The 13,009-nt window shown below is 31.3% G+C and overlaps 1 protein-coding gene across 1 annotated transcript; it reads left to right on the forward strand.

Annotated features, from left to right (window-relative positions):
* The first annotated feature begins 7,969 nt into the window (after positions 1-7,969).
* Positions 7,970-9,855, forward strand: LOC112517989 (auxin-responsive protein IAA16-like). Its single transcript, XM_025125464.1, has 5 exons — positions 7,970-8,229; positions 8,304-8,548; positions 8,685-8,805; positions 8,953-9,014; positions 9,684-9,855. Exons 1-5 carry the CDS (start codon positions 7,970-7,972, stop codon positions 9,731-9,733), a joined length of 738 nt encoding a protein of 245 aa, XP_024981232.1. The 3' UTR covers positions 9,734-9,855.
* Positions 9,856-13,009: the final 3,154 nt, after the last annotated feature.

Raw genomic sequence — 13,009 nt, forward strand, 5'->3', positions numbered from 1 at the left:
TTGAATTCGTGTAATTAACTGCGGATACACATAATCAAATAGAAAATAAACATCTCATTTTAAAATATAAAAAATCTAAAATATAATTAGGATAATTATCGAGTTCTAACAGAATCATTATCTTTATAAAAAATTTATTGTTAAGTCAAAAATAAATCACTTCACTATTAGATCTAAATTAAATTATAATAAAAATGAATTAAATAAATTATATAAAAAACAAGAACTTCTAAATAGTTAATTTGATATTAATATCGATATATTTTTTCAAATTTATTTTTATTCAAAGAAAAAACATTATCTTTCTCAAAGCCACATAAATCATATTATATCAACATGCAAAAAATAAAACGAAATATTAATATAAAAAATGTATCTTGTTGTATTGCGCGAGTACCATTCTAGTATAATTAACAGTAATCTACAAAGGGTTAGGCTAAATGACCAGTTATGTATGCTAAATAGAAATCTTTGGAGATTTAGCAATTTTTTTTGCTTTAACAGCTATGTTAAAATAAAAAAAATAAGGGATATGTTGAAAATCTTTAAATTTGAAGAAGTTTCTAAAACCATATATAGGAGAGAGAAATAATATTTTAATGTTATTCCACCAATAAGAGGTATAAAAAATAAATGTTTGGGACAGATAAACAGAATTATATTAAATGTATTAAATATTTTAATAATATAATTGATGTTATAGTTATTAAAATAAAGTAACTGTTAAAATTAAGGGGCCGTTTACGAAACACTAACACGGGTAAGCGCTTATCAAATCACATTACCTCGCCAGAGAAGTATGGTAAGGACCAACAATCTTACTCGGTAAGAGCGAGACAAGGACCATGAGTCTTATCCGGTAAGTGAGGGCGACGACTCTTACCATGGTAAGCGTTTACCGGGTAAATTGTTGCATACGATGTCGTTTTGGTTGAATAAAATTTTACCTAGTAAGTGATAATAATATTAAATTTTACCGGTAAACATTTATCGGGTAAGTGTTTGATAAACAACTCCTAAATGTAATTTTCATAGATTTTAACTTTTAACATCCAATTTTAATAAAAATATAATATAAGTGTTAGATATAACATATATCAAAATCATATATTTTTAGGATTTTTGTTACTTATATATATATACTTGGGATCATGTGAGATCAAGTGTTTTTCGTGAGACCCGTAAGATCAATTCTCAACCCTTGGATTAGATCTACAATCTGAACATTCATAATCACAAAATTGTCACGAGACTTCTCAATAATCACTTAATTGCCACCGTACAACTTTAAACCATTAGATTATTAGCTTATAAAGTTGATCAATTAACATAAATTGGTCTTACGGGTCTCATGAAAAATCATTGGTCTCACGTGAACCCAACCCTATATATATATATATATATATATATATATATAATCATTAACCACAAAAAAATATATTATCTTTTAAAAATCACAATTTTAAAGGATTATGAGTCACTTTTAAAATCCCCAACAAGGAGACAAACCCCTTGATATGCTATTAGTGTCTCCTTCACATACATTATCATATTTTATTCATTTATTTACTATTTAAATAAAAAGTTAATTACTGGTAATTCTAATCGATTGGATACAGAATCTGTAATTTTCCACGCTAATCGTACTGATATTATTTATTTTGTCCAATATGGACTCACAGATTTAAAAAACGTCTGATGGAATAAGTGTACAGTCCTTTTTACGGTAAACTTTGTTCCCTTCCCTAACAGATGTAGGGTCTTAGAAGGAACAACCATTACAGAGAGTTCTTATAAGAATCTCACCCCCTTTTGAAAACTTGTACAAAAACTTTGGTTCTTACTATTACGTTTGTGTGAAGTGATAATTTTCTAGTTTTTTATATATATTATTTTGACTTTTATAATAATTATTAATGTTGAAAAAAAAATATACGGGACCCACAAAAATGAGTTTTCTTAATTTGATGAGTTGCGAGTGAGGTGACAACAATACAAAAATGAGGTTCTTGTAAGAACGTTCGATTGGAGACGCTCTTGCATTCCACCCCTTGGGAGTCCAACGTCCTTGTTGACACACTAGTCTGAATCCCGACTTTGGTACCATCTGTAACATCATAAACTAAACCGTACCAGATATGTTCGATGTGTCCAATCCTAAACTTACAGTCTCAGAACGCGTCTGATAAAGAGGTATTCAGTCTCTCATAAGACAACCTTTGTTTCCCTTACCAATAAATGATGGATCTTAATAGAACCGACCTCCAAGAACACTGATGTGAGAAACATTTTATGGCTTATTCAACAGCTGAGGCCAGCGGAAAGGCCGAAGATCGTACCCGAGACCTATCTTATATCTGGACAAAGTCATTCATACCTTTTCCAAACGAACTACACATCAGAGGCTCTTGAAAATACAGGAATTATAAAAAGATTATTAAAATTACAAATATACCCAACCGTATGTAATAAATAGCATATTTTTAAAGTGTATATTTGTAAAAATGACACATTTCCTTTCTTTCTTTTTTTTCCTGTTCAAAACCATGAAAATTTATTATATTTTTATTTTATTTTCCTTCACTATCGAGAACACAAATAAGAAAAATATTTTTCATTTTCTTCTCCTACCAAATTCGAGAATAAAACCTTAATGTGAAACATCATTTTCTAAATTCCATTGATATTATGAACCACAAAGATGATATCTGATTGGTTTGAGCTTGCCTCTAAAGGTCAAAACTCAAAAGTGCTAGGAGGTCCCTGGTTCAAATCCAAGGAAGAACAAAAATCCCCTTGTGGCCACGGAGGTTGAAATGTGGTGACTCCGGGCTACCTGTAAAGCGAGTGGTCTCCCTGAGATTAGTCGGCTCGCATAGCGGGTTGGATATTCAGGTTAATCAAATTTTTTTTGATTATATGTTGTTTACTGAAATATCTGAATATAAAAAATAATTTAAAATATAAATATATGATCTCGCTTATCTGATAAGCACTTACCAGTAAGAGTCAATATTTTAACTTTTTACCAAGAAAAATTATAGTCCATCAAAATGATATCATATGCAACAATTTACCTTCACTTAGAGGGTATAACTCTTAATCTTTATCATCATTTTTACCAGGTAAGATTCTCGGTCTTTTCCATATTCAGTAAGATAAATAATCTGATAAACGCTTATTAAATAAGCGTTTAATTAATGAATTTTAAGAATGGAAGATTGAACGGTTTTTGAGAACTCATGTGAATGGATCATGGTTCAGAACCCTACATATTTATCTTAATTAAAAAAAAATCTAAATTATCATAAATATAATTAATTTTTAATCAAAGAATCAATAAATATTTGATTATCTTTAATTTAATACCATATTGATATATACTTTTTCAACTTCAAAATTTCGGTCATACGATATTTTAATTATATTATACGATATTTACAACTTATTATTACATACATATTATTTTTTAGTACATTCGAACTTTATAAAACAAACTCGTTACCAACTGATAAATATGTTTAAATACAAGATAAACGTTGAGCCATACTAATACAACAAAATATTCCATAAAACTAATAACCAACAGAAAGCTCTCTCAAAACCACACAAATTCAAAAAATAAAATCGAGGGAGACAAAATAGAGGTGTATCACGATGCATTACAACACACACACACACACACACACACACATATATATATATATATATATAGAGAGAGAGAGAGAGAGAGAGAGATGAAAGATCACGCGAGAAATTAAACATTTTGCAAGAAGACAAGAAGTTTCAATATCATATATGATTACACTTCTTTGATATGTTTAATCATATATGATTAAGCGTCTATGTGTTGTCAATGCAACATGTATTTAAATATATACGATTAAACTCGTGTATCATGCGTGTAATCATACATGATACTCAAACTTATCGCATTTTCGTAAATGTTTAGCTTCTCGTTTCAATTTGTCCCTATATATATGGTCAAGTTCATACGATAACAATATTCAAATAAGAGAATAAGAAAACAATCGAATCACATGTGATTTTACACTAAACATGCATGCATAATCACATGTAGTTCATGCAACTTTGTCATGACCTAAGGTCGCAAGCCATGTCATCTGCACACTCTTGTAATGATTGTTGGTAAAATCACATGTGAAGTTTCAACTTGAAGCCTACATTGAAATCGAAACTATCGGACCTATGAAAGCCCCAGCAGGATCCCATGCATCCCTCAACCGATTTTCACAAGTAGAATCTTTTTTAGGTTATGAAAGATGTACTCGCTAAACTTTAATGAGTAATTCAAGATATTAGAAAAATACATGAAACAATAACCAAAAAACCCGTTTTTCCCCCAAAATCAACCAAAAAACACAAAAACTCTTTCAAAATCAATCAAAAAACCGAAAAATATATCGCAATCAACACAAAAACCAAAACCCCCTTCAAAATGATGGAATATGTCTAAAAAAATATTAAATAACTTTACAGACCTTTAATCTATCTGAAAAACACTCCCACTCAGATAAAAATCCTGTACACCACCTCAGAAAAAGTACACATCTAACAAGTAGAGAGATTTAAAACAGGGGGGAGGTGGGATACCCTATAGCGGCGCACATGGAAAGGGGTTTGAGCCCTAGGTGACACCTCCTTTAACAGATTCACATGCCCACTTCGTGGGACATCCTCACCCCTTTGATCTCACCACATGCTCACTAGGTCCCACCTTTTTGTTTATTTGGGTTGAATTCTAGCGAAATGGAGAATTAAAGTGAAAAACGTAAGAAGAGATTTTCATTCTTAGATGTATATTAGGATGAGATGCATCCCTGTATCAAACGTGATTCATGGATGAATTTGAGATTAAAGGTGATTAAGGGTGCAGAATCCTTCTTATGCTTCTCATCTTAACTTTCATTCTCATACGATCTTTCGCCATGCAACAATTATGTTATATATAATATGGACGGTAATCAAATGAGAATCACAAAAAAGTTAAGAACCTTGACAACCAATCTCAACCATGTAACCACTCTAAACTAATAACCTTAATTAGGGTTGGGTTCCGGTGAAAAACGTAAGAAGGAATCTCCACTCTTGGATGCATATTTGGATGAGATACACCTGGATACACCAGATCAATCCCTATTATTTTATTTTAATTCAATTTTATGCGATATAATTTATATGCAATAATAAGATATTTCAGTTTTCACTAATTATAAATATCTTTTGTATTTTATTAGTTTATTGCATTATTAGTTTAATTTTCAATCGTTTACCTTCTCAAATATATGTTATTTACTGGTAACGTATAAAAAAAACTTACATTTTTGTAAAATATATTTGACTATGGATTGGATGTTAAATGCCGAGAATTCCCCTTTCAACTTATCATTTATTTAATAATTAATTTCAAATTTCAAAAAGTTCACAGAAATGTCATCTGTTTTTCATAGTCATAGATTAAATTCAATTAATGATTAAAAATGGTCATCCCGGTTGTCAACCTTTTTTTGGTCCTCAAATGATTTAAACCTCATATTATATATACATATATATATATATATATTTACAACCTTGTGCATTTGTACAACCTTTGCAACCCAATTAATTGAGATATTTATAGAAATGATTGGAGTTCATTTATTATGATTTGAATATTTATGGAATATGAATAGAGTTTATTAATTATGATTAATACTTTATATTAGGAAACAATTAATTGATTAAAACTTGAATGGTTGAGATGAGGGTTGTATAGGATGTAGGAATGGCAAAGGGTGTAGAATAACATCCCTATATATATATATATATATATATATATATATATATATTTAAAGATTTATCCATTCTATCTTCTTTTTCTCTTTATTTTATAGGAGAGTTTAACATAACTGTTAGAGTCAGTGACAAATCCATAAGCTCAGGTGACTGGGGTCCCTAAGGGTCTATAAGAAAATCTGTATCCGAATCACAACAGTTTTTGGGTTATTCGGTTAACCAATAAAGGTAAGTTTTGGATTCGATCTTAGCGAACCAAATAGCAATTATACAATTATTTTATTTATATAATTTTCTTCTATATGAATTGATTTGAACATATATAAAATTCACATTTAGGTGAAGTGCTTTATCTTTAAACTAAAAAAAAAAAGAAATTGAAATATACTTAATAAAACCACCAACCATTGTTATCATTGTAACATGATTGCAAGAACTACAGGTAACAAAGCAATCAATGTACAGGGGGAATGACTGTCAAGCAAGGGAGTTTTTTTGTCAAAACGAACCGCGCCACTTAACGAATCCGTCACAAATGACTGAAGGGACTAAGGATGTAAAAGTAAAAAAAAACCCTAACCACAAGGGTGGTGTCAGATTGGTTTCAGCTTGACTCCAAATGCCAAAAGTACCATAAGGTCCCAGATTCAAATCCAAGGAGAAATAAAAACTCTCTGGTAGCCACGGAGGTTCAAATGCGATGACTCCGAGCTATCTGCAAAGCAGACAGTTACCTTGAGATTAGTTGGCTAGCATAGCGAGTTGGATATCCAAGTTAATAAATAAAAACCCCTTTTATCTAGATTACATATAAGTCCCCCTAGTTGGAGCATTTTTTTTTTCAAATTCCCAATTTTTTTAAAATAACATAGCGACAAAGATGTTGTAATGCATCAAACTTTATTTAAAAACGTATTTAAAATACCCTTTACAGTAAATAAACCAGATGTATATTATATCAGCTAGTTTTAGCCTGAACTACTTGACTGAAGACCTCGCTTTCTTGCCCATTTTCGAGCAAGCTGTTACACATAAAAGTTAATAAACTATCCAACGCAAAGCGATCTTTCATTCCCTTGTTTCGTCATGGCACACCCCTACCACAAGCAATCCCCAACTCAGGGGGACCAGAAAAGGTCTGTCGTTCCCCCCCCCCCCTCGTCGGCCCTTGCCGCCTTCCTTAACAAGCCCTCGAGCCTCCTTTGTGCTGCCTTCTTGATAAAACCCGTCGGGTTGACCCCGAAGGGCGAATTCTATGGTAGAGAACGCTGTAATAATAATTGGGCCATGAGATACTTTAAAAAGTACTTCAACAAACTATTTATATAAGTTGACATATGTATTTTTACTGAGATTTTTTCAATAATTCACATATGAATCGTCGTTTTTTAGTTAAAAACTTTTTCCGATATTATCTATTAATCATTATAACTTTAGAGTTGATGTCTTTATTATAAACACAACAAAAATGGACCAAACATATCCCATTTTTGCCTTATTTTGTTATGGACCTTTCTTTATATTACTACTACTTTTTTTACTATGATTTATGAAACTAATAAATACATGTTCAAACTATTAATATATATTTTTATTTTGTATTATTTTAGGCTTATTTAGTATTTAGTAAAAGTTTTTTTGGGAAACATATTTTTTGAAAAAATATATATTTAGATAAATTGCATGAAAAAACAACGTATTTTAACTTGATTCATATTTTTGGTAACATACTTTCAAAACTTTTATTTTGGTACTTAAGATGTAAAGTTTTAAACATTTAAGTACCCGGATAAACGGTTATCATGCTGATGTGGCTAAACCAACTTATGCGCACCTCGATTAATCTCAGTTCCTTAGAAAGCAGCCAGAAAAATCTAATCACACAAAATTACCAGTAAGATAAGTAACATTTAATAAACATTTACTTGATAAGAGTTTTATAAACGACCCTTTAAGTTAGTAAAAAAACAATATATTTATTTAAAACAATAAAAAATTTTATATTGAAATTAAAAAATGTTTTTGTTTTTGTTTTATATTATTATAATATAATAATTTTAGTACGAATCCTATTACCCATTTTATTTTCTGAATCAAATCTTCACTTTCATTTTCTTCTCAATAGAACAATCAAGGGAGAAAGAGAGAGAGAGAGAGAGAGAGAGAGAGAGAGATGACGACGTCGTTTGACGAGACGGAGTTAAGGCTAGGGTTGCCGGGCGGCGGCGGCGGTGCCGGAGGTGGAAACAAGACCAGTGAAGGCGGAGATGCGGTGGTGCATGTCAACGGAAAGAGAGGATACGATGAAACCATCATGGATTTGAAGCTGAAATTATCATCAGATGATCAAGAAAACAAGAATGATACAGAAAAAAATCTGTTTGCCGGCGGTGACGGAGTTGATGGTGGTTGCTCCGGCGACCCTCCCGCCAAGTAAGTTCAAAATTTTAACTTGATTTCTTACTAAAAACCATAACAAAAAACATGTAATAACTTCAATTATTTAGGACCCAAGTGGTAGGTTGGCCACCGGTGAGAGCTTACCGGAAAAACATGATGTCAGTCCAAAAGAAAAGCTGTCTCCGCCGTCATGAGGATGCTAACGGTGGCGGTGGTGGCGGCGGTGGGGCGGCGTTTGTGAAGGTGAGCATGGATGGAGCTCCTTACCTTCGTAAAGTTGACCTGAAAATGTACAAAAGTTATCAAGATCTCTCTGATGCCTTAGGGAACATGTTTAGTTCATTCATTATTGGTAATTCATTTATTCATTAATGAATAGTTTTATTTATTTAGTTATTCACTAATGAATAGCTTATTTATTTAATTATTCACTAATGAATTAACCTTTTTCTTCTTGATTTTTATGAATATAAAACCGTTTACTTTAGGTAATTGTGGATCACAAGGGTTGAAGGATTTCATGAATGAAAGCAAAGTGATGGATCTTTTGAACAATTCTTATGAGGACAAAGATGGGGACTGGATGCTCGTCGGTGATGTTCCGTGGGAGTAATTACTCGTTTTTATTGTCACTATCAGTATCAATATCAGTATCGCTATAATAATCATTATAATTATCATTTTCAATAGGATATAAGCGAATTATAACATCAAATATTTTAGTAATTACATTTATTTTGCTTTATTTTCTGTTAGGATGTTCGTTGATTCATGCAAGCGTTTACGTATAACGAAAGGAAAGGAAGCTATCGGGCTCGGTCAGTTACACAACAAAGATTTCCATTAGTTAATAATATACATTTATCAAGGAAGAATCATGCCAGAAGTGAAACATTTTACGAGAAAGTGAAAAGTTTCAATATCATATATAATTACACTCTTTTGGGTGTGTTCAATCATTTAAGATTAACTGTCTACGTGTTGTCAATGCAACATGTGTTTAATCATATATATTAAGCTTGTGTATCATGCTTGTAATCACATATGATATTGAAACTTCTTGCATTCTCGTAAAATGTTTAGTTTTCCGTTTGAACCTGCTCATATATATATAGTCAGATCCATACGAGAACAAAGTCAGAATAAGAGCAACAATATAACCAAATTACATGTAAATCACAATTGATTTTATATGTGATTACGGAACACGGTCAACACAAGCGTGAGTGGGCAACCTGACATGCGACGTCAGGTCGCAACTAAAGTCGTGTGAATCACATGTGATTTTATACGTGATTTTAGTGTAAAATCACATGTTATTCCACCATTTTTGTGTTCTCTTATTTTGTCATGTTCTCATTTGATTCTCTCTCTCTCTCTCTCTCTCTCTCTATATATATATATATATATATATAATCAGATCGATTCTATTTGTACATTGAACTCAAGAAAACTCTAATGATTTCCCATTCAAATCAAAATTTCAGCACCAATAGCAATGGACAAATGCAAGACCGAAGCTAAAAGCCGTGAATGAACCCGACTTCAGCATCACGCTCCTTCTATCTTTGTGTGGCACACGGATCAGGAATACTCGAGATGGATTGAGCAGATCGTTGAATTTGTATGTCTGTACGTATTATTTTTACGTAAAATTTATTTCAAGATCTTGGAATTTGGAATATTGAATTATATATATATATATATATATATATATATATATATATATATATTTATTGTGAGCGTAATATGTATTTGTAAACTTGGGTGATTTGAATTCATGAACATAAATAAATAGGATAAACAACAATAAAATCTTGTATCATCAATATGTGCTACCAAAATCTAAGGTTTTCTAGCCTTTGTTTTAGTGTTATGTTTAATAAATCAATGTAACTTGTGTTATGTTTAAGATTATTTTCTTCTGTATTATTATAATTATAACAAAATTGGATTTATAGGATACCATCAATTTCTAAGGGAATGTTTGATAGTTGCTAAATGATTTAATGCATATGATTAAGAGGCCACAATAATTAATTAGGAGGTTTTTTTTATGTAATGCAAAACGAAATATAATTGTTTGATGATTGTTCATAATGAAATTAAGGCGCTAAATGGTTAAGAGGGACCCAAGATACAAAATCATTCAGAGGGTTTTAGAATCATTAATAGACAAGTTTTTTTTTTGCTAAACAAGATTCACCTCTTAGCGATTCAGATACTGTCTCTTAATGGAACTATTAAGAGGTAAATAAACAACCTCTAAGTATCATAATAAACCACTTTATATAACTTAATTTATAAGACCAACATATAAAACATCTTACTTAAAGGAGTTGTAATAAGTTGATAGTGTTTTTGGCGTTTTTACAAGTTTTCTAGGACACTTTAAAACAAAACCATCATATTAACAATTTTATAGGACATTTTTTCAAATAATGTCCTAAAAAATTGCTACTGGAACGATTTATATTATAAGTGTCATAAAAAACCTATTAAAACGTCATATAAATTTATTACAACACCTTCAGATAAGACATTTTATTTTTTTTGTCTGGTAAATCAAGTCTTATAAAGTGGTTTGTTAAAAAATTTGATGTCTGATAAACCCGATTTTGTTGTAGTGTGCTATCATCTTGTTATATATATAAGAGTATAAGTAATACAAGGATCTATAATGATCTAACTTTATTTCAACGGTATTACTATACAGATCAAAATCAAAACTCTAGTAACTGTAACATGAAGCCAGTCGTTGAATCTACAACGACTATTTTACGTTACAAATATGGTCGAATGTATTACAAGAAACAGACAAAATCTGGTGTATTAATTGTAGGTAAAAGGTGAGTAAGGGGCCGTTTACCAAGCGCTTACCCGGGTAAGTGCCTTACCAAGTAACATTACATCACCGTATGAATATGGTAAAGACCAAGAATCTTACCCGGTAAGAACGAGACAAGGACCAAGAGTCTTACTCGGTAAGTGTGGGCGACGACTCTTACCATGGTAAGCGCTTACCGGGTAAATTGTTGCATACGATGTCGTTTTGATGGATTAAAATCTTACTCAGTAAGTAAATAATAGTGTTAAATTTTACCAGTAAGTACTTAATGTTTGGTAAACTGCCCTTAAGTGTGTAAGATGTATTAAATGTAATGTGTGACGTAGTAGGAGCATTAATTAATGGGAAGATATTCTAAGTGTATTTGCATATAACATGAAAATGGAGGACATGAAGTTATGGGAATGGCATGCCACATGCATGTATACCATATGATTTTGAAGTATGTGTTATTTTTCTAAATTTTTGAGACATCAACACGTGAAAGTCAATGTAGGGACATGCATTTATTTTGGTTGGTCGGCCTATGAATAAATGCATTCTTTTACAATCAATTTGAATCGAATATATATATATACATATAGACTTGGGATCATATGAGATCAAACCTTTTTCGTGAGACCCGCAAGATCAATTCTTAACTCTTGGATTAGATCTACAATCGTCAGATTTGAACATTCACAAACGCCATGAGACTTCTCAATAATTACAAAATTGCCACCGTGCAATTTAGACCATTAGATCTTTAACTTATAAAGTTGATCAATGAACATAAATTGGTCTTACGGGTCTCACGAAAAACTCTTGGTCTCACATGAACCCAACCCTATATATATATATGTATGTATATATGTATATATGTATATGTATGTATGTTAAAAATTCATACAAGAATGATACTTTAGGAAAGTAGCCGAATCACATGTGATTTTACATTAACATCATGTATAAAATCACATGTGATTCACACGACCTTATCATGCGACCGTAGCCCACTGCCCACACATTTTATTTGATCGGTAATGTAAAATCACATGTGATTTTCTACGTAATTTGGTTATTTTCTTAAATATGTATCATTCTTGTATCTCTCTCTCTCTCTCTCTCTCACTCTATATATATATATATATATATATATATATATAGGGGCTTAATCAAATGAGAACTGAGTTGTTTGTGGTAACTGTGAGAACCAATCTCAACCACACATCTTAAATATCAATGGTTAAAATTGAAAAGAATCTTAATTAATGTGATTMYAAAATTAGATTAATGACATTTAATGAGATAATAAAAAAGGGCAAAATGGTCAAATTAGATTAATGATATTTAATGAGATAATAAAAAAGAGCAAAATTAGATTAGCTTTCCATAATGGCTCAAAGTATTTCCTGCTTGTTTAAATAATGAATCAATTTAAAATCATGTTTTTGTTCTCTTAAAGCAAGGATAAYCATTGGACTTGAGGAGTACATGCTACCGTATGTATCTGACACCGTAGTATCTGATGTACATTTGCATCATCAAAAACTCGTTGTTTTTTTATATGTAAATTCAAAACAGTAAGATGTACCACATCTTACCACAGACATAGATATCACATATGTTTGCATTTCCAAACTGTTTGCACAGAAACATTAATCATTGTGGTATCCATGAATGATTTAGGTACCACACGAAACCACAACCTTTGGTAAATGAAAATGTACCTATGCAAACAACACAGTAATATGTACCACATGTTAACATAATTATAGGTACCACATGTGTTTGCATAGATACATTATCATTTCCAAACTGCTGGCAGACACATTAATCACTGTGGTATCCATGAATGTTTTARGTACCACATGTGTCCACAACCTTTGGGAAATGAAAATGTACCACATGATACCACAACCTCCATAACATCTACATTTACTTCATGAGAATTGGCATATACACTATCTTCATCAAATTGACATG

The sequence above is a fragment of the Cynara cardunculus genome (genome assembly GCF_001531365.2).
Source record: "Cynara cardunculus var. scolymus isolate 2C chromosome LG 9, CcrdV1, whole genome shotgun sequence".
Lineage (NCBI taxonomy): Eukaryota > Viridiplantae > Streptophyta > Magnoliopsida > Asterales > Asteraceae > Cynara > Cynara cardunculus.

What these genes read in the sequence shown, in the direction of transcription:
- LOC112517989 (XM_025125464.1), top strand. Translation starts at nt 7,970, where the DNA reads ATGACGACGTCGTTTGACGAGACGGAGTTAAGGCTAGGGTTGCCGGGC. An exon ending in GTTTAGTTCATTCATTATTG is followed by an intron (nt 8,549 to 8,684) that starts GTAATTCATTTA and finishes CGTTTACTTTAG; the next exon opens with GTAATTGTGGATCACAAGGG. An exon ending in GTCGGTGATGTTCCGTGGGA is followed by an intron (nt 8,806 to 8,952) that starts GTAATTACTCGT and finishes ATTTTCTGTTAG; the next exon opens with GATGTTCGTTGATTCATGCA.